Source organism: Alosa alosa, chromosome 16 (assembly GCF_017589495.1).
Source record: "Alosa alosa isolate M-15738 ecotype Scorff River chromosome 16, AALO_Geno_1.1, whole genome shotgun sequence".
Classification (NCBI taxonomy): domain Eukaryota; kingdom Metazoa; phylum Chordata; class Actinopteri; order Clupeiformes; family Clupeidae; genus Alosa; species Alosa alosa.
This window is the reverse complement of record NC_063204.1, coordinates 18,919,397-18,941,324: the sequence shown is the minus strand read 5'-3', so window position 1 is coordinate 18,941,324 and position 21,928 is coordinate 18,919,397. Positions and strand designations below refer to the sequence as shown.

At 41.7% G+C, this 21,928-nt stretch overlaps 2 protein-coding genes across 2 annotated transcripts in view; both read left to right on the top strand.

Moving 5' to 3' along the window:
- Window positions 1-15,483, top strand: part of tnikb (TRAF2 and NCK interacting kinase b) — a 54,356-nt gene extending 38,873 nt beyond the window's left edge. The window contains 15 exon segments of the mRNA XM_048265725.1: window positions 980-1,077; window positions 1,609-1,632; window positions 2,473-2,481; window positions 3,092-3,273; window positions 3,545-3,659; window positions 4,218-4,385; window positions 4,913-5,015; window positions 6,419-6,601; window positions 6,925-7,068; window positions 7,700-7,834; window positions 7,923-8,023; window positions 8,308-8,457; window positions 9,378-9,537; window positions 11,579-11,718; window positions 11,936-15,483. Of these exon segments, the coding sequence (XP_048121682.1) occupies window positions 980-1,077; window positions 1,609-1,632; window positions 2,473-2,481; window positions 3,092-3,273; window positions 3,545-3,659; window positions 4,218-4,385; window positions 4,913-5,015; window positions 6,419-6,601; window positions 6,925-7,068; window positions 7,700-7,834; window positions 7,923-8,023; window positions 8,308-8,457; window positions 9,378-9,537; window positions 11,579-11,718; window positions 11,936-12,019 (1,796 nt within the window). The 3' untranslated portion in view covers window positions 12,020-15,483.
- Window positions 15,484-17,599: 2,116 nt separating this feature from the next.
- On the top strand, window positions 17,600-21,203 carry eif5a (eukaryotic translation initiation factor 5A). The gene is made up of 4 exons (XM_048266815.1): window positions 17,600-17,787; window positions 17,916-18,020; window positions 18,268-18,399; window positions 20,162-21,203. Exons 1-4 carry the CDS (start codon window positions 17,620-17,622, stop codon window positions 20,225-20,227), a joined length of 471 nt encoding a protein of 156 aa, XP_048122772.1. The 5' UTR covers window positions 17,600-17,619; the 3' UTR covers window positions 20,228-21,203.
- Window positions 21,204-21,928: the final 725 nt, after the last annotated feature.

Here is a 21,928-nt window from a genome sequence, read left to right as displayed (position 1 = left end):
CCAAAGTTATGCTCTCTGATGAAAGTAAATTTTGCATTTCCTTTGGAAATCAAGGTCCCAGAGTCTGGAGGAAGAGAGGAGAGGCACAGAATCCAGTGTATTTCCAGTGTTTTCACAGTCAGTGATGGTTTGGGGTGCCATGTCATCTGCTGGTGTTGGTCCACTGTGTTTTCTGAGGTCCAGGGTCAACGCAGCCGTCTACCAGGAAGTTTTAGAGCACTTCATGCTTCCTGCTGCTGACCAACTTTATGGAGATGCAGATTTCATTTTCCAACAGGACTTGGCACCTGCACACAGTGCCAAAGCTACCAGTACCTGGTTTAAGGACCATGGTATCCCTGTTCTTAATTGGCTTAAAAATCTATGGGGTATTGTGAAGAGGAAGATGCGATACACCAGACCCAACAATGCAGAAGAGCTGAAGGCCACTATCAGAGCAACCTGGGCTCTCAAAACACCTGAGCAGTGCCACAGACTGATTGACTCAATGCCATGCCATCAAAATTAAAAGAAATAAACATTTGAAATATATTAGTCTGTGTGTAATTAATGAATGAATATAATATACAAGTTTCCCTTTTTGAGTGAAATTACTGACATATATCAACTTTTTGATGATATTCTAATTATATAACCAGCACCTGTATATTATTTTCTAAATGAATCTAGTAGATTAAAGTTACAAGTGCTAATTATCAGAACAAAGTATAATATGTACACATACACATAGAGACTCTTTCTCTGTATCTCTCTATTGGTCGTTGCCTGTCTCATATCTCTATACCATATAATGCTGTCTCTATTTTGCTCTCAGCAGCAAGAGGGCATCTCATGTATTGGGCGGCATTCAGTCAGAGCACATCTTTTTGCCTCTCCCTCTCTGCTGTGTTTTGGTTGCCGTTGTTTTGCTTTGCTGGTTTGTTGTCTGCGGAGTCTCTGTGTTTTCTGACCCCTGCTCTGTATTTCTCTCGTCGCCCAGGGTCCTCCATCCCCGAGGGGTCTCCAGTCGTCTCCCAGGAGAGCAAGCCCAAAGCCCAGGAGGAGGGGAGGGAGGTGACCCGGCCCAGTCGGCCCGCGGTGAGTGACCCTTTATCAGGCCAGCGCTTGCACTCCGTCCCCTATTACAGTTCACTAATCCAGCCCCTTATCCAGAACAGCCGTATTCACTGATACATTTTGACCCAACTACAGAGGTTACCACTTCCAGTCCTGGCAGCTGTATATATAATTCAGACTCCATTTCACCAGTGAAATGCCTTCCTATCTGAAGCCTCCACACGGGCTCTTATTCTCCCAGTAATAGCACTCGTGCATCAGGCCTCTCCTCTCCAACAGCTCTCCAGCCATCTCAGACACACCTAATACAGCTCTATAGCTCAAACTAGGTCATGAATGGGTTTTGCTATGAGTGCCTTTTCCTTTGTACGGTGAAAATTGTACTCTGTCCCTTGGCGCAGAATTAACCATATATCACCTTACATTTGCTCTAATCCACTCTTCTCTCTCACTTCTTCCTCTCCTCCTCTCCTTCTTGTCCTCCTCCTGGTTTTCCTTCTCTTCTCTCTCTTCCAATGTCCTTTCCACTCTTGGCTCTCTCTCCTCCATCAGAGCTATAAGAGAGCTGTAGATGAGGTCAGTGACACTCTTTCTCTTTATCTCTCTCCCTTTCTCTTCCCTATACTCTCTGTTTCTCTCTCTCTCTCTCTCTCTCTCTCTCTCTCTAAAAGACTCTCAATCTCTTTCGTGTTTCAATCCACATGAAATCACTTGTTCATTCTTTCTACTGTCAAATGCATTCTGTATCTCCCTGGACAGACCACATGCAATCACACTCATTCTCTCTTACTTGCTCGCTCACACACGCACTTGGTTACTCCCTCCCTCACTCACACTCATCTCTCTCTCTATCGCACTCACTCTCCTCGGCTCTTCCGCTCCCAGCAAATTGGTGTGGAAACCTTATGCAGCCGGATAGTGTTCAAGCACCACGGTGTCAGTCACCTGAATTAGTTTGGATGCCTGCCCGGCACACTCATTTGAAAACAGGCACCTGTCATTAACCTTCCCCGCTGCCTCAATTTGGACGGGGCTGGTTGGGGTCTTGCTCTGTTACCATGGTGACAGTTTATTAATCTGTAAAAAGAAAAGCGGAGGTTGTGTAGTGTTAGTTAGGTAAGATTTATGTGCACTGCTACTAAATTAAACTTCTCGGCTATTCACTGCTTTTAATTAATAGCGATGAAAGTAAAACGCACACGCAAGTTCACCACGTTCCATTTCACCTCTCATTTCTGTCCGAGATAGAGATAAGAGCACTCTTCCCTCTGTCTACTTAGCTTGAGTGCTTTTAGCTGGCTAAGTGGGTGGGTAGCTGTGGGCATTCTAAGCGGCCAAGTCTAGATGTCTGGAAGCGTGTCTGTTTAGCACATTTGCTCACTGGCCTCTCTCTCTGTCCGGCTGCCCTGACCGCAGGAGGAACTGGTAAGCCAGGCATCAGCCAGTGGGGCTGCTGCTCTCCACTAATATCCCCCGCATGTATCCCCACAGCCCGGCCCCCCCAAAGGGAGACCCACAGCTAACACACTCTTCTGTTGCACTGATGCAATCAGCCCTCCCGCTCGGTTCCTTTTTTGGAAATGCACGCTTTGTTCTGTACTCACCGCCATGCATCATTCTCAGGAATGATGGCTACTCTCTTTTTCTGTCCACCTCCTCCCAGTGTGGAACATCAGTTATGTTTCTGACCCTCTGGGTTGCTCTTCTCCGAGGCCTGTTTGATTTGATATGGGCTTAGATGACGCCACTGCTGTGCTCTACCTTGTAAACCTGGTGGCACGGGACGGGTTTCAGTTGTTTTTATTCATGTTGTTGTAATTTGGTTACCTTGCCTGAGGATGTTTCATATTATTTCACTGATTTGGTTTTGTGTTTTACTTTGTTTCAGCAACAGAAACAAACAAACAGCAACCCCACATAAGTTTTTCAGTGACACCCCCAGGTTACAACAACCTTGCCTTTCATGTCATATGTTTGACTTGATGGTTTGTTAACTCTCCTTTTTTCCTTTGCTCTGCCCCCTCCTCTCACACAGGATTTGACTGCTCTGGCCAAAGAGCTGCGTGAGCTGCGCTCCAATGAGGACACCCACCGCCCACCCGTCAAAGTGACTGAGTACTCGTCCTCCAGTGAGGAGTCGAGCAGCGATGAGGAGGAGGACGGAGAGGGCGGAGCCCACGACGGCACTGTGCATGTCAGCGACATCCCACGGATCATGTGAGTGTCTGCGACATGTCGACTTGTGGCTGCACACGTGGACGTCTGAGAGACTGTGTGCTTCCCTTACAGCTCAGCAAATCCCAGTGAATACCACCAAAATTACCCAGCATGCATGCAATTTGATACTGTTGGGATCACATTACAGTGTCACAGTCACAATCAAAGTGCATTTTCCAGAGCCTCGGGTCACACAGACACTGTGGAAGTGCTTTTTTCAGGCATTTCCTGTGATAAACAGTTTGGGATGCTGTGTGGTTTCTTCCTATAGGCCTTCAGCCGGCCAGGGTGGTAATGAACCCTTTGGTGGCATGGGCAACCAAGACTCCCATGGCAACGACACTTACGGCAACAACTCCAAGGACAGCACGCTCATGATGAGAGAGGTAAGAACAGCGCAATCAGTCCACCTGATGCCTCTGGACTCTATTACCCAGGCTTCCCTCCTCAGGCTCTCCTACCAAAGGCTTACACAGGCCTCATAACCCTGTGTGTGTGTCATAACCCTGTTTGCCATCGTGTTTTTTAAATTTCATTCTGTCCGTCTTTCAGTTTGTTCGATTTATCCATGTCTTATTTGTGTTGGTTTTACTGCATTATTTCTATGCCCTCTCTCTCTGTCTCTAACTTTGTTTGGCTTTGGGGTCACCTGTGCCTGTTCTTAATGCCCACCTCTGGATGGTTGGTTGATTGATCTCACTGGTTTTGTGAACCAGTGAGAGAGGACGCACCCATGGCTGCAATTCCCTGCTTTTCCCACATGGTGGCGCATGGGCCATTAAGCAGCAGTGCATGGCTGGGTGGTGTGGTGTGGTGTGGTGTGGTGTGGGCATTTGTTGAGGGGGTTTGCTGTGCCACGCAGGACGTGCCGACCCGCGAGCCAACCCTCCCCTTGTCACGGCAGCAGTAGAGTAGCCCCTTCTCTTCTCTGTTCCTCTCTGCAGACGTTTGGGGACAGAAAGCGCTCGGGTCACGCCGAGAGCAACGGTTTCCCCGGTAACGCCAATCTGCCCGATCTAGTGCAGCAAAGTCACTCCCCCTTGGCCACGCCGGGCGAGGGTCCAGGGTGGCGCCCCAGTCTGCATGCGCAGGACCTGGACTCGGTGGCCGAAGTAGGTGATGAATGATGGGGTCAGCCTGTGGGAGTCACCTCTGTCCACTTTGACCCTCGACCTCTAACCCAACACGACCACTAACCCTAACCCCTCTCCAGTCACTACCATTCCAGTCACGTCGTCTCAATGGTTCAGCGGCTCCCCGCTCTTACCCCTGGTGTCCGATTCCTCCAGTCTTCTCTCTCCCTCTTCCTCTCTCTCCCTCTCCTTCTCCACCCATGTTTACACATTTAAATGTCTTGTTTTAAATACTTCTCTTTCAGTGTTTTCCACTCATTTTTCATCTGTTTTTTCTTCCTCTTCACTATGCATGAAGTAACACCTTTTTCGATTTGATTCCTTTACTTTCTTGTTAACAGCCCCTCCTAACCTTGTGCTCACTTAAATGCCCCTGCAGGCAGTCCTTTTGTAGATAATGACATAGTATTCATTTGTAAAGAAAACCTTCCTTGGATTAATCTGAGATGTCATTATGACCTTGCGGCCGTGGTCAGTGCTTTGACTTTTCTTTGTCACGTTGCCAGTATGGGATGGGCAGTGGCTCCAAGTCCTCCTTCACTCCGTTTGTCGACCCACGCGTGTACCAGACGTCCCCGACAGACGACAACGATGAGAACTCAGCCTCAGGTGACTGGTGAATTTCATAGTCCAGACTCCAGTGTTGTTGGGAGATGCCATGCATGTTGTTCTCATGAAAACTCAAAAACAAGTTGAAACATGTTTATTTTATTATTATTATTATTATTATTATTATTATTATTATTATTAGTTACATTTTTGTGAAGCTCAATGTTAACCCTTAGAACCCGATTGACACAAAGTGCGTCAAAAAACACACCCTTCTCTGTTACGCTGCATCTGTTACGCTGCATCTGTTACATTTCTCCGGAACTGTTCATCGCAGCGAGATGAAACCTTTATTGCATGACAGAGCAGAAGTGGGGCTTTCCAAAGAGACTACACACTTGTCTGTACGATCAAGTATGAAAATGAAAAAAAGTCATGAAATTAAATCAAATTGCATCATATTTACAGTCTATACTTCTCTGCGTTACCTGCGCACCCATTACTCTCGTTTGAATTACTTGCGAACCCGTGATCGCATCGATTTGGCAAGCATATCAGATGAAAGAGGGGACACAGGGCTATCCATTGGTACCATGTTTATCGATCCTTCTGGCTTATATAAAAACAGACGAAGTGACAGCAAAATAATAACGTCATGTACACAAACCAACGCTGCACACCCATTACTCTCGTTTGAATTACTCGCGGACCCGTGATTGGATGGATATGCCACGCATGTCAGATGAAAGAGAAGACACAGAGCTATCATTTGATACCAAGTACATCATTCTGGGTTATTAAAAAGATGAAGTGACAGCAAAATAATAACTTCATATAGCTGGACTTACCCCACGTTTTTGTCTGTTCTTGTGGCACAGCATGTTTATAATCCAACGCTATCATGTGTTTCTCTATGGCAAAGCATGTTCATAATCCGGTTTTGAGATCCTAGCAAATTCCTGCATGGCATCCAATTTAAGGCTCACATTGCATCCCAATTTGTTTAACAAAGAAACACCTTTTTTGCCTTTACTTTGTTCATGGCAATCCAGTAAAAGGTTGAGAATCATTATGAGTGCATAGGCACGCAGGCTAACACGCAACCTCGGGTCAAGTCAGGTCAGATCAGTTCGTGTCACAGATATGGAGCGCAGAAAGGTCATTTTTCATCACTAAATAAAAAATGGCATTTATTTCTGTAAATTGCTCAGCCCCAGAGTATCCCTCCAACATGGCAATTATATTGCCCGATTCAGGGTTCTAAGGGTTAATATCCAGAAATGTATCATTATGTTCATGTACAGACATCCTTACTAGAGGAGCATCAAATTGCGATGTACTGTAGGAACATTTCTAAAAGGTCAAGCAGTAAATCCATCCAAAGTCCATCCTGTAGTCCTGAAAGACTAGTCTTGTCTGTATGGGCGTCATGTTTGATTGTGGTTGCTGGGCTGTGCCCTCAGCCCTGTTTTCAGATGAGCTGATGCGTCAGCAGGAGGAGCAGGAACAGGCTCGGCTCAACGAGGCCCGCAAGATCTCGGTGGTCAATGTCAACCCCACCAACATCCGACCCCACAGCGACACCCCAGAGATCCGCAAATACAAGAAACGCTTCAACTCTGAGATCCTGTGCGCAGCACTGTGGGGTGAGACTTTGGACTCTTACAGGAGCCCAGCTGTAATCCTCTAGTTTCTGTACCTGTTTTCAAATCCAGGCCTAAAATGGAATTGCATTCTTATCGCAATGTTCTCAGTATTACAAAATCTATTACAGATATGTTCTCAGTATCACAGAATGACACCTTTGGGGGTTAATTGCATGTGGTTGTAGTTCATTTCCTACATAATGTCATTCTGTCCATGTCAAATCCAGTTTCTACTCCTTCATTTTGATCATAAGCTCCCCTTAGGGAAAACACTTAACTGCTGCAAATGACACTGGACGGATGTGGGTCTGTGTCTTGATTAGGGGTGAACCTGCTGGTGGGCACAGAGAATGGCCTGATGCTGCTGGACCGGAGTGGCCAGGGCAAGGTGTACAACCTCATCAACCGCCGACGCTTCCAACAGATGGATGTTCTGGAGGGCCTTAATGTCCTGGTCACCATATCAGGTGAGTGTGGTGAGACGTGCACTGAGGTACAAACAAACCAAAGACCATTAACAGAGTGCCTTGTCTTTCTGAGCTGTATAAAAATACAGAGAAATGTATAAAAACGTTTAGACCCTAGACAAGTCATTTTACAAGACACAAAAGTCAACAATCTTAATAAGGTTGGTTGACTTCAAAGGACGAATCAGGTCCTGCTACAGAATGACCTCACTTATTGAGCCAAACAACATTCTCACCTTTGCACCAAGGATGACAATACAGATGGATTGAGATAGACATATTTGTGTAGTAATCATAGACATATAATACTTACAATGAGGAAAGAGCACAATACAGGGATGTATAACTGTATTGATACAGTGAACTCGTATCTGATAGAAGCTGATAGACCAAGCTCGCCATTTAAACATTTGGGTGACTAGGGCTGTAATTTGAAAATTCAAAAATGCTTCATGTCTTTTTAGTAGCAAATCATATTGGCCCTTCTCTTTGGTAGACTAACCTGTTCAATGCTGCAAAAGCATAAAGATGAAATATCCTCCTTTTAGTCATTAAAATGTACAGCTACAGGATTCAGCCTTTTAATAAAATGTGGTGTTGTTAAGCTAATTATATGAAATCTTCTGTGTAGGCAAGAAGAACAAGCTGAGGGTCTACTATCTGTCCTGGCTGAGAAATAGGATACTTCACAATGACCCTGAAGTGGAGAAGAAACAGGGATGGATCACTGTTGGAGAGCTGGAGGGTTGTGTCCACTACAAAGTTGGTATGTCAGCTTTTAGGTTTACTGGCCCATCCATTAAGTGTGACTTTTTCCCAGTACTCTATTCATTTGATTGTATTTTCCATCTCAGTCAAATATGAAAGGATCAAATTCCTGGTGATTGCTTTGAAGAACGCTGTGGAGATATACGCCTGGGCTCCAAAGCCATACCACAAATTTATGGCTTTCAAGGTGAGACTCAAGGCTTCTGTAACATGTTACTGTCCTGGATACTATCTGCCCAGGCAACTATCACTGTGGCCCCACAGATAGAGATGTGTTTGAGATTAACTGAAGATGCTAAAACAAAATTTCACAGACCTAAATTTAGCAGATTTTCATTGTGCTTTGGCCTCAAACTTTTAGTTATTTAAAAATGTTTAGTGACAAGGTAATTACTATGTACCTTTAGACAGGACAAAAGAATCTTGGCTTTCAGATTTAATGTCTGTTTGTCTTTTGTCTCCATCCTGAAGTCTTTCACAGATCTGCAGCACAAGCCTCTGTTGGTGGACCTGACCGTGGAAGAAGGTCAGAGGTTAAAGGTTATCTATGGTTCCAGCGTGGGGTTCCATGTGATTGACGTGGACTCTGGGAACCCGTATGATATCTACATCCCGTCCCATGTAAGTGGTGGGGAGTGGGTCCGAGCCACCCCTTAGCCCTCCCCCACCCCATCTCGAGGGTTAGCACATTGATCTGACCTAAAAAGGGGAGGTGGTCCTGCTTGATTTTTATGTATTTCTTGTTGACCATCTCGGAATAGATTGATGCTTGATTGCATTTCCTTCAAGTAGTAGACAGTATTTTGTAATCATTACTAAAAATGTCTTGACATTTGCCATTGCACTTGAAACTGTCTCAAGTTTTTAAGGCCTACTGCTCTGTAAGAAATATAATTGTCATTTCTGATACTTGACATAAGCAAGTTACAGTGTATAATCAACTGAATGCTTATAATCAACTGAATGCTTAGTGTCATTGATGTTCTCATACATGTACAGTATATGTTAAATGTACTGTGTGTATACAGTTAAGAGATGAATTTTGTTAACATTTGAACAACACTCATCTCCCCACTCTACGACCTTTGACTAACCGCTAAAGCTAAGCACGTCAGATGTCATTCTAAGCCAGAGCATTGAGCGCGAGCGCTGCAATCCCTCAGGCACTCCAACGCCTCACCTGGCCTCTTGGAGTGAGTTTGCCATAGTGCCGTTAACTGGAGGACAAGTGGGAGATGATATTGTTGCAGCAGTTTCTCATAGGGAGAAGCGCTGGTCATCACTGAAAAAAGAGCGAACGAAATAAAAGAGAAGAAAACGAAAGAGTTAGTAACCCAAAGTGGAGGAGATGAAAGTGGTGGTGGGTGGGGGACAAAAAACAAGAGAGAGAGAAAGAGAAAGAGAGCAAGAGATGACTGCACTTGCAAGGGAACAGTGGCACCTGGTGGTGGATTGTGTTGTGCACTGCGGCTCCATCTTGACAACCCGAGGCTCATCTGCCACCTCCCCCCCCCTCCCCCCCCCCATGTTCCCTCCCCCAGATTCAGAGCAGTGTCACCCCCCACGCCATTGTGGTGCTCCCCAAGACCGACGGGATGGAGATGCTTCTGTGTTATGAAGATGAGGGTGTCTATGTGAACACTTACGGCAGAATCACTAAAGACGTGGTGCTACAATGGGGAGAGATGCCCACCTCTGTTGGTAGGTTTTTGGTTGTTTCTTTCAGTGGACACAAAAAAAAGAACGAGTCCCCACTCCCCTTGCAGTATCCCTTGACGCTTAGAGTTGTTAGGTGCGACTACCCCTCACCCCCAACACTCCCTCCCCTCACCCTTCACTCCAAAGTCCGGCAAAAGCACGATCCCCTTAAAGGATAGGATATCTGTGCTCACCCCCCTTAATCCCCTCCACACACAGACACACACCCAGGGATGCATGGCCTCCTCACCTTAACCCTGTCCAGTGTTCACTCCTTCCCTAGCCCCTTAAGACCACACCTCTGCAGTTCTACTCCTGCTTCTGTCCCCTCTCTGGTCCTCCTCAAGCAGTGTCCACACATACGCCTCACACATACACACACACACACACACACACACACACACACACATACACACACACACACACAGTGTTCTTGTCTCTGTGTCACTCATTTTATGTTATTTGTGTACCTTATTGGTGTCATTTGACATTGACAATTTGAAGAGACTCTTGGGTAGTGCAGACAAGCTCATTTGGAGGGTTTCTGTGAGGTGATGATGTTGTCTGCGGTGTCTGTGTAATCATTTCTGTCCATCTCAGTGACATGAAACCCCAAATGAGCTTTGGTTTCAAATAACTAAACATCAAACTATTATGTCCTTGCTCTTATGAGAGTAGAAATGTAGGATACAGGTCCATTGTTTTCAATTTGTAGTTTTCCTAAATCCGTTTTGAGACATGACAGCCCCTCAACTTTTTATAAGGTATTAAAAACATATAAATGCAGAGTGTCGATTTTGTGGTTAAAAAATGTTTTAACAAATACATTATGTGATTCTAAACATATAATGAAAACCCAGTGTTTCTTGCATTGCATCCCCTTGTTTCTATGATTTAGGCAAGTTATGCACTTATTTACATTTTTGGGACCACACAAATGTAAAGAAATGTATACAGAAATGCCTGAAGAAACAAGCTTTATGGGAAAATGTGCAGGAGTATTTAGAAGCATTATTTTTTTCATTATGCCTTAGTCACATACTGTCAGTCTAAAATTGCAAACTACACACTGCATCTTTAAATGGCAATTAATGTTTATGGTATAATAAAAGATAAAACTCTTAAAAGTCTACTCAGGAGTTTAATGGTAGTTCCTTACTTCTAAGGTTCTAAGTAGACCCTTAAGCCTTTGACACTTTTGTCTCTAAGAGTCTGCATAAAATCACAAACAGAACTTTTATTTATTCAACATTTTTTTCTGCATAACATTACAGCCTGTTCTAAATTTGCTATGTATTTGTTTCCATCTTTGTCCTTTGAGAAATGTGGATATGTTTTATGTTTTTCAAATATTTTGAGGATTTACCATGTAGGCAATTTTTTGCCTCTGACACAACTGCATTGCCCTCTAATGTCCCTGCCCCACAAAAGAAATCAGAATTCATTCCATTCATATTTGAGACTTAACCGCTGGCCAGAATATGTTGTCAAAATGAATCCGAATTGTACTGTAGATCTTAGTAGCAAAACTGTTATTGTCCTTGTAGCTCTGGAAACATCATCCTGGCATTCCACAAAAGGTCTCAAAGCCTTCCTACCTGGGCATCTCTCTTCGTGGAGGACCCATTTGGTCTTTATGTTTCTAGCCACATACTGTAGGTATCATGAAACAAAAACATAGACCCTTTCAATTCCATTCACCTCCTGTAAAGCATTTATAAAGGAAACAGGGATCAGCCAAGAGTGAATCCCATACTGATTGTGTGGCTCAGAAACTGCTGCAATAATTGCCTCCTGATAAAGTGGGTTTGGTTTGGGCACACACCCGTTGGCATTGGGCATGCGGGCTGCTGGTCCAAACATGCGGCCACTGGTCAGGTGTCGCTGTTGGCAAGTCAGAAGTCGTCGAACCAAGGGGGGGTTGTTGACAGACATGTGACAGGCGTTTCCTCTCGTGAGAGTCAGCACTCTCCTGTCATGTCTTCTCTTTTGTCCCCCATCTCTCTCCCTACCTTCCTCCACCCCCTCCTGTTGTCCAATGTAGCCTACATCCACTCCAACCAGATCATGGGATGGGGAGAGAAAGCCATTGAGATCCGCTCCGTGGAGACGGGACACCTCGACGGAGTTTTCATGCACAAGCGAGCTCAGCGACTGAAGTTCCTCTCTGAGAGGAATGACAAGGCAAGTTAACCCTTTACGTTATGACTCCCTGAACTGCTGTTCAGATCTGAACAGCTATATAGCCTTATTCTTGTTATAGCAAATGTACATAGTTTGGTGTTCCAACCACAACATAAAGCACCATTGCCTCACCAAAACATGTAGATTTATATAGTATAATAAGCCATCTGTTGTTCAGTCTCAGTAACACTCTTTTCCTTCCTTTTCTCTCCTTCAGGTCTTCTTTGCCTCCGTCCGTTCAGGAGGCAGCAGCCAAGTTTTCTTTATGACCCTGAACAGAAACTCCATGATGAACTGGTAAATTGTCATCAGCCATCACTCCATCATCATTAACAGTTGAAGTAAGGCAGTTTGAGAAAACGTGAAGGAAAAGTGGAAAGAAAAGAAATCAGGGTTTATAAAGAACAATTAAGACGAACATGAGGAGGACACTGCAGTCCACCATGAGCACCGTAATCTTTCCAGAAAACCCATCAGGAGAGCATATTTTGAGTCAGAAAATCAGTTGGAAGGAGATTCAAGATGCCACCTGTCATGGAAGAAAAACCCTTCTCTGGAACTCCAAAAAGGAAATTCTGCCTCTCTGAGGTTGTCTTTTGTGTTTTCCAAACAAATATTAATTTCCGTTTCTTTGGACTTGCAAGAGAACGATGTCCTATGCTTCAAATTAAGTGTCTTTGTTAAAGAAATGGTTTAGTGCAAATAAGATATGACACTTTTACTGCAGTGACATTTTGCAGTAAGGTTGTACAGTTACACCTGAATGATAGAAAGGATATGTGTACAGGGTGGTATGTGTATTAAACTTCAAAATGTCAGAACTTTGTCTGTTGTGAAACATCACCACCACCATTTTGTTGTAAGGCTTTCCTGAAGTCCTTCACAGTAGCTGTGCTGGAGTGTGTCTGTGAATGTGCATGTTTGAGTGTTTGAATGGGTGCTTTTTATTAGAAAAGCAATGCCACATCACTGGAAAACAAAGATTTTTGGAGAGAAAAACACTCCGTCATGAGACGGTTTGAGATGTATTTATCATTATAGTTCAATGGTAACTGTCATCCACTGATTCTGGCCTTTCCTTTGTTCAACCGTTTTCTCCCTATTGGTGTACAATAATCCTACAATGATCTGCCATGAAATGGGTATATCATGTAACAGCCATGTATAGTAATAGCCAAAAAAGGACTGGTGTAATCAGGTGAACTGTGAGTATATTCTCAGTTCTCCAGTAGATGTGCTCATCTACACCTTTTTGAGTTCCTTCCCATACACCTTGTCATAATTAATGTTCATTTGTTTTGAACACAGGGGACCCTGTTACCAAATGAACCTTCAGTGCGCAACTGTGACTAAATAGGAGAAATGCTTATACTCAAATAAGTGCACCGAGAGAGCCTGAATTGAGAATAGCAGTTAGTGTTGTGGGTTTGAAAAAGAAACTATTGAGTCAGAGAATGGAGTGATCCTTTGTAGAGCTTCCTCCTAACCTACCTCGTTTGTTCATTTCTGTTCTCCTATGTTTAATGCTTCATAAGACTGCTTCTCCAGAGTCAGGAAATGCATTGTCTCTATTCAAAAGATCATGCAACAGTAATCTGGAAAAAATAACCTTGACTAAAGTTGGATTTGTATCGTTAACAATATTTACAAAGCAGCAGTCAAAATGTAACAATATGAGCATCATATTTTAAATTCCCAATTGCCATTTAAGTTAATCTGTTTGGCCAGAGGAATTGTTTAATTGAAATCTAATCGAAGAATGAACATTCAAAAAATATATGAGAACATCATGTGGACCAGGAAAACCTCTGTGCCAAAAATGATGCTTCATCCAAGAGCCAAAAATACTTTCTGAAAATATTTTTTATTCATGTTTCCTGTAGTCATTAAGAATGAAGTTCAGACAAAATATGAATGAAAGTAATTATCAGCTTTTCATCTCACAATATTATATGGACTAAATGTTCATTCATTTAAAATCAATCATTTAAAAAATAATAATTTCAAATTTTATTCCTATGTAAATTTTGTTTATTTTTTTGTATTAAAAAAACTGTGAAAATGTGTGTTTGAGTGAGAAAGTGTGTGTGTGTGTGTGTATGTATGCGTGCCTGCGTGCACGCTTGTCCACAGACGCATTTAAGCATGGGTGGGAGTTCACTATTTTCCCTAACAACACAGGGATTTAACAAATGTCACGGCAACAAAATCTATGGTATGAGGATATTTGTCATTTTATTTCATGCACTGCCTGCAATTTGGATTCTGTATTTCTACACTCATTTTTATGGAGTTTTATAATAAGTTTGTTTGCGCTTACTTTGATGAAATCTGGAATAATATCAATAAAAATGTCAAATGTAAATTGTTGTAATAATAAGTTTAGCTAATTACTAGATTGTCAAGAGTTCGAATATTCATGATTGGATTAATTAGACTATCTTTTCTCAGTGGCTGATTTTAACTGTAAAATGCACATTACTGTTATAAGTGAGGACTTCTAGGTCTTATTAAAACAATTTCAGTATGGCTTATTTATATACAGCCACACTGAAATATACTTTTAGGAAGTTGTAGGCCTACCTGTTCATACAAGATGGATGATCTGAATGGAGAAAATTCACTGGAGTACTGCCTTATGTCAGCATTGAGAAACATACATTGTGTTTTACCAGAGACTTGACATAGACTGGGAACGTACAGTATGTCAGTATCTATAGTCCTGCAGGAACTGTTCCATTTATCCTGTGACATTCTCCAAAGCTGCATAAAACAGAGCTCTTTCACAAGTCGCAGTTACTGTTGGAGGCTGGAAACGGAATTTTCTTATTCATGCCCTCTCCATTTCATTATGTTATTCATTTTCATGTCAGTACAGTGAACAGGGTGTAGCCTACACTTTTCATGTTTACTGAGCACACTCTCTCACTGTAAAAATATATATATACTTGTGATTGGAAAACTCACACACTGAGATTTCCCCCTTTTTGGTCTGTATTCATTCAAACTGGTAGTAAGAAATGTTCATGATTATGACCTACTGTGTAGAATATTGGTCAAGTTTTGCTTTCCCATCTTAGTTATTGTTCAGTATACATTATCTATCCGGAATATTTTTCCCAACAAACTACAGTGTTACTTTTTTTTTCTAGACAGGTTATTTTGTATAATTTTATGAGAATAGTTAGTGTGTCTGAAAGTGCTATGAAATCTCTATTAGAATGTCAGAGATTATTAAATATCAGTGCTTTATGTGAGGACAATTTATCCGGTTTCAAAGGTTTCACCAGTACTGTAAAATGCTTTCTTCATAATCTCTTTTTATGTCTGCCTCTCCGAGTTATAGGAAAATGAACTTATTTGCCCATCTTTTTTCTTTTTGTGGTGATGTTACCTTGGTCTTTGGTTTATTTTGCACAATATTAATATTTATGTTTGAGGGAGGAAGACATTGATAATACATGGACAACAGATAATGATATAATCTGGGTCCTGCAAAGGTTGGCGTGAACTCTGCATCAAACATCATCATTTAGCAATAAAGTGCACAACTGTTTTACGCAAGTTTTTCACTTTCAATTATTTCCCTTTATCTGGATATGAGGGATCATTGTCAAAGCAGTAGCTTCTTAATAATGGGTCCATCATTATCTCAACAACTGTCCATATTTTCCCTCTCACACTTTATTTTCAAAAGAAATTGATAAGACATAGCAATGTTTTTAAATAAATTAATACATTTGAATAAATACATTTTGCCACGTGTTTGTGCTTTGCTTCTGTGCAGTTCATATTGATTTATTTGTCAAACCAAATTGAAAGGTTGGTTAAAAAGTCCATCTGCATTTTCCTGAAGTGCATATAGGCCTACGTGATTGAAAATAACTTAGATAAACATTCAAAACTGCACAAATCTGTCATAAAAACTTAACTTTGTTATTTTTAATAGGTCTAGCGTCAACATTGGCTGCAGAATCTATTCAACATTGGCTCAGAATTCTATCTGTTTATCTGGTGATGATTTGGCCAAAGCCTTGATTTACCCACTGACAGTATAAAGATTTACCCTACAGAGTGGCCTATGCTGAGAAGGACCAAAGACAACGGCCATTGGATGGATTCCAGGGCAGTCCGGTCTATTTTATGTTCCAAAATATGTACTGTTTATAAATACATTGTCGCATATATTTGATGATATTTGTAATCATGAAATGCAACCAGTTTCAGACATTGTTATGAACGCCTATGACGCCTAGGCTTTACTTTGAAGCACAGCGGAACTACTCTTCTGTTGAAGTGCGGAAACTGAAAGGGAGTTGTCCCTCCCACCGCACGAGTTTTGCAGTAAAATCGGACGCGCTTGCGCATTTACGCTCCTTTTCTCTTGTGCGGTAAGTGTTGCATGGCGCATGCTTCTCTCATCTGAAAAATACTTTCTAATCTTTGTGCCTTTACTGTGAGTAATTGATGATATACGGTACCATTTCATTTGCCCAGAGATGGGACATGTAAAAGTTTGCTCCGAAATGGTGATTTTGCCCTTATCTGCTTGGGTGCGGGTCCGTTTTTAATATCTGTAGCAAGCTACCTCTGCGATGCTAAATGAAAAGCAAGCATGAGGCCTTCCGCGCGCTAGCTGTACTGACTTGTCATGCTAGCTGGTTAACACATTGGAGTTGTAGCTAACGCAGATAAGTTGTGGATGCTGTTAATTGATGTAATGTAAACTTTTACACTTACCAGTGTATATTGTTTTGTCGCGCTTTGTGTGTTTTCTGGCTCATATGTTTGTAGTATAACACCAAACTATTCTTTACTTTAGTTCTACATTGAATGGAGTAGTCTATTTGGTGTCTTGCGTAGCGCATGTTCAAGGACCGTAAACTAACATTAGCCAAGCTGGCTAGCTGTAGCTAATTTCACTTAGCCGACCATGTCGCGATGGTTTTGGGGACTAGCCCGCTAGCTGCTACAGTAATCGTAATTTCTGTGAAATGACAAACTGTTATTCTCGAAACATTATTTCAATTGTATTCACTCTACATAGTGGCATGTGTTAATCTGTCCGATAAAAGAAATTAAAAGGCCAATTCTAGCGTGTCTTTCGGTGTTTGCAAATAGCCGAACTCTAAGTTAGCAGGTTTGAATTGCCACCTAACGTTAGCTCCTTCACTGAGTAACGCAAGCTATTTAGCTGGTGATGAGTGCAGTCAGTGGATACTCAATTAGTTGATTTACTGGTCACAAATATAGCTGCTAGTGCTTCAACGTAACTTGTAATAGAGCTATAACTGATCATTTTTTATTTTAATTTATCAACGCGTTTTTCTTCATCAGTGAGTTTTACGGCCACTCTTGGCCTATCGTGTCCTGCCTAACATGCGCTGATGGGTTATGCCATAGCAAAAAAAATAAATAAATATATATATATATAAGTTTACTAGGAACAGTGTGATCACGTTTTCATTTGGACTTAAATCGCCCGTTGCTGCGGCTTCAATATAGTTCACGATGGTAGTTTGTGTTGACACATGTCAAGTGTGCGGTTCCTGGTTAAAATTGAGTCATGATGCGGCAGGTTAGGGAGAAGGACAAGTTTCCGCTTCCCTACCCAAAATCTCGGGCAAAACGGGGACACGTGGACAAATTGCAAACATGTTTTCATTTCTTCACACTTTGACCAAGTGTTTATTTAACCGTTTCTGATCGAGCCCCACACTCAAACTCGTTTTGTGTTGGTCATGATTAACTTGACATTTTCCCTTTAACCAAGATGCCTAAAACGACTAAAGCCACTGTACACAACATTATGTTCATTGTGTTTTTACAGTTGATGGCAAACCATTACGCTCTTCCTCACACATTTCCTTATTTTTTCCAGTTCATCAAAACAACCCCATAATGTCCGACCCAGATCTTGATTTCACAACTGGCGATGCTGGGGCTTCTGTCACCTATCCCCAGCAGTGCAGTGCTCTGCGTAAGAACGGCTTTGTGGTGCTAAAGGGACGCCCTTGCAAGATTGTTGAGATGTCCACCTCCAAAACTGGCAAGCATGGTCACGCAAAGGTAAAATGCATGTCAAATCAGGGGTTGGATATTGGTTTTTACTACAAGTTGCATTTTTATGAGTCTTTTTTTTGCGTAATGAAATTTACTTTAAATGTGCTAATGTAGTATTTCTTCCTTTTTAATAGGTTCACATGGTTGGTATTGATATTTTCAACGGAAAGAAATATGAAGATATTTGCCCCTCCACCCACAACATGGACGTGCCCAACATCAAGAGAAATGACTTCCAGGTTGGTTCTCAAAAAATGTTTGTACAGTTTTATATACCCTGGGTTTGTTGTGCAAGACTGAACTATTGATTTTGTCAATTAACAAAAAGCATACATTTTCAGCCCATTTCAAAAGCAGTTAGACCTCTACCCTCTGCAGTCCATGGGTTTAGTTTCAGTTTATGAACCTTTTGCATTTTGATGTTCCAGGACCTCTGAGGTCTGCAGCTTCACTTGAAGGTGTATTCACTCTCTTCCTCCCCTGCAGCTGCTCTCTATCACAGACGGCTTCCTGTCCCTGCTGATGGACAACGGTGAGGTGCGTGAGGACCTCCGTTTGCCTGATGGTGATCTGGGAAAGGAAATTGAAACCAAATGCGAGAATGGTGAAGAGATTATGGTAGGTTTTTGGGTCCCTTTTATTTTGGTCTTTATGTTGATGACTTATTTTAAGTCCTTTTGAGTTAATGAGTGAAAACCTCATTCTCTGCATGTTTTGCTCTTGGCATGCCCTAGTCCTAATGCATATAGACTGTGTGTGTGTATATATATGTGTGTGTGTGTGTGTGTGTGTGTATATATATATATATATATATATATATATATATATATATATATATATATATATATATATATATATATATGTGTGTGTGTATATATATATATATATATATATATATATATATATATATATATATATATGGGGACATCATGGTAATAACTTGAAGTTAAAGTTGTGTTGGAAGGTAGCGAACTAGGAATTCCCACAGTTTGCAACAGTTAAAATGTGTGGTGTCTTGAGGACAATCCACACGTTCATGGCCTTTATTTTGTACAATGTGGACAGAGTGCAAAGACTTCCCTTAGGCTACATCCACACTTCTGTTTTTAAACACTTTCATTTTAAATGTTTAACCGTCAAGACGGCACGCTTGCAACTTACGAATGTTGTCCGTTGTCCGAGGGGGCGGTGGACACCTGACTCATGTTTTGTGCATCCATTCACACAAATCGTATGACCATTAATGCAATTGTCAGCATTGTAAAATGTAGAGTTCATCTGCACTTTAGGTGTTACCAAGAACAGCAAGGCTAGTAAAGCTTTTATTTTAGTCTCCCTGTAGCACCCACAGTTGGCAGGTTAGTAGTGGAAGTCGAAGTGAGTCTTGGAGTCAAGAAACGTCAGACTAGGTTCAATTCGAAAGGGGACATGGGTTTCTACATGAACTTTCAGATTGCAGATTCGCTGTCTACATCAAAACACAATGTTTGCCAACAGCATTTTCAAATCGTTGCGTTTAACGCCAGAGTTGTGTAGTTGAAGGGCAAGTGTTTTGGATTCAAACAGAGTAGTGTGGATGTAATCTTAGTCTGACCCATAAGCCTGCCCTATAAGCCTATCCTGTTGTGCATCTGTGGGATGGGACATTAGCTGACAAGACTGGAGTGCTGTCAACATTCCTGGTGTTTTGCTGATTCTTTAAAATATGTCCACAACTGGAAACTAAATTTGGAATAGCACAAACTTTTTAAACACCCATTACAGCTCAAATCTAGTGTATGAATTGAGATTTTTGCCCCATTCTCTCGCACTTAATAGTAATGGGCCTTTGTAGTATATCTGGTGAAAGGATGGAATGTCCTGGTCCTCAATGATTTCAGTGAAGCCAAGCCTGTGGATTATCCCACTTTGTGTTTACTTTGTGCTAACTTGTTGATCTATATGGGATGTTTTCAAACAGTAAGCCAAAAATCCACCTCTTAGTCCCAAGTAATCAGTTAATGTATCCATTAGCTCTCATTTCATGGTAATAGTAACTAAGATTAGTTCTTAAAACATCATTAGTTCTGGTCAGTGCAATGTCTTTGTTAATAAATGCATACTTGTGCCAGTAGTGCTTGACTGTACATGAGTCATCAAGTGTCAAGGTGGTAGGCTTTCAATACAAATTCTTGATTTATGCTTATTTTGTGCTTCATAGGTTTAGCTTTTTGGGTTTGTCAGCAATACTGTTGCGATGCTGCATTTAGAGTGGGGTTGTAATTGAGCTGGGAATTGTATCTACATATATGTGCACAAACCTTAAGCTTAAGGAATGAAATTTGTCTGTAAAGAACCCCCCCTCACCTCACAAGCTGCCTTTCCTTTCTTTTCTCTACAGGTCAGTGTGCTGGCAGCCATGGGCGAGGAGGCTGCAGTGGCCATCAAGGCCATGAACAGCAAATAGGAAGAGGGACTGGGCTGCTCGGGCTGCAACATGATCCACTATAACATTGGTTTTATTCTAATTGTCACCAAAGCTATGGCCTTCACCAACAACCTCAAACCATTTTGTCGTGATTAATTCATTTTTTTTTCTTCTCCTTCCAATACTGTGCTGGACTTTTTAACAACTTTTCACGTGGATTGGTTGGCATTCTGCCAAATCACTGAGGTTTCATTTTTATTATTTTATTCTAGTTTTTATTTCACATTTTCTTTGGTCATTCCTTTGTTTTGCCTTTGAGATGTTGTTCTTGCCACTTACATTCCTGAATGTTCAGAAAATAATGGGATCCAGTTTTTGTATGATTATTTTTTTTATATTACTTAGAATGAAGAGCAGAATCTATGCCTTTTGGGGGGGGGATATGAATTTGAGTTGGAGAGGAGGAGTTATGGTGACCGCCCAAATTTCATATTCCCATCTCTGGGTGCCATACCGTTTCCTAGCATGGTCTTTGGCGTGTAGGCGCTGAGGTCATTTGCCCTAGATCAATGCCTTTCCTAAAGTGACATGCTGGGATGGTGGAAGTTAGCACTTAAGAACAGGCTTTGAATACCACCTAGAAACATTTCAGATTACTAAAGAATAAACACAAAGAAAAAAGGAAACTTCAGTGATTTATCTTCTAAATGCCAGTCTGTGTTGTATAGAAGTTGAAGGGATGTGATGGCCATGCGCGAATACCTCTGTACCACAATAGCCGCCAACTTGTTTGGCTGTCATTGGCAACCTACAATAAAGTGTTGAAGCCTGTATCTGTCTCCTATAATAGGTAGGCTTCTCAACGTTGTGTAAACAACTCTTTTTCAGTAAGGTTCTTTCAGGGGACTCTGCTCTAAGGGGTGGTGTGGTTTAAGTTGGAAATTTATTTTGTTCACTCGAGGCCTTTGTTACCTGACTGGAGATGGCAAAAATAAAGAAACTAGAAATAACTCAATTCTCTTGTATTTGTGTAATATTATAGAATTAGTAGTTAGATGTGTTTAGTAAATCATAAATGGATCTGCATTTATTAGAACTTTGGGTTACTTGTACTGAGTGTTCCACTTTTGTTTTTCTCTACTGAAAGTACATTTGAGGTGTGCCCAAGGTCCTTCCATGCGTTGAATGGGGTTTTACTACTTTTTCCAGTAGATTTGTATTGTAAAGCATTTGATATGATTCTTATTGAGCCCTGGAAATTCACTTTTTCTTAAGTCTGGATCTGCTGGCCATTCAGCCAAATGCTGAGTGATCAGGCTGTTGGTGGGAGATGTTCAATTTGATCCAATGACTAAATGTGACCCCAACAGTAAAGTTCCATATGTGCCTCAGCCTACTGTTTCACAGGCATCTAGAACAGTATGTTTTACAAGAGTAATTTATTTAGCTATAATTCCCAGTTTGTTTTTTAAACATGATTTACACTTAAAATAGATGTGCTCAAGGTACCCCACACCTAAGACAAAGAATGAACGTGGAATGCCCTGGAACATGTATACACTATTTTTACTCGGATGGTATGAAAAGGACACTCCAGTTGATCTCCCCAGTGACCACAGCTGTCAAGAGTCGCAACGCCTAGTACCACAGAAGTTCAGTTCCCATTCCAATTGAATGTACAGTTTAGAGAGGAGGAAAACTAGCTTAGCAGCTGTTGTACAGTCCAGTGGAGTCAGCTTG

What these genes read in the sequence shown, in the direction of transcription:
- eif5a (XM_048266815.1), top strand. Translation starts at nt 17,620, where the DNA reads ATGTCCGACCCAGATCTTGATTTCACAACTGGCGATGCTGGGGCTTCT. An exon ending in GCAAGCATGGTCACGCAAAG is followed by an intron (nt 17,788 to 17,915) that starts GTAAAATGCATG and finishes CCTTTTTAATAG; the next exon opens with GTTCACATGGTTGGTATTGA. An exon ending in AGAATGGTGAAGAGATTATG is followed by an intron (nt 18,400 to 20,161) that starts GTAGGTTTTTGG and finishes TTTTCTCTACAG; the next exon opens with GTCAGTGTGCTGGCAGCCAT.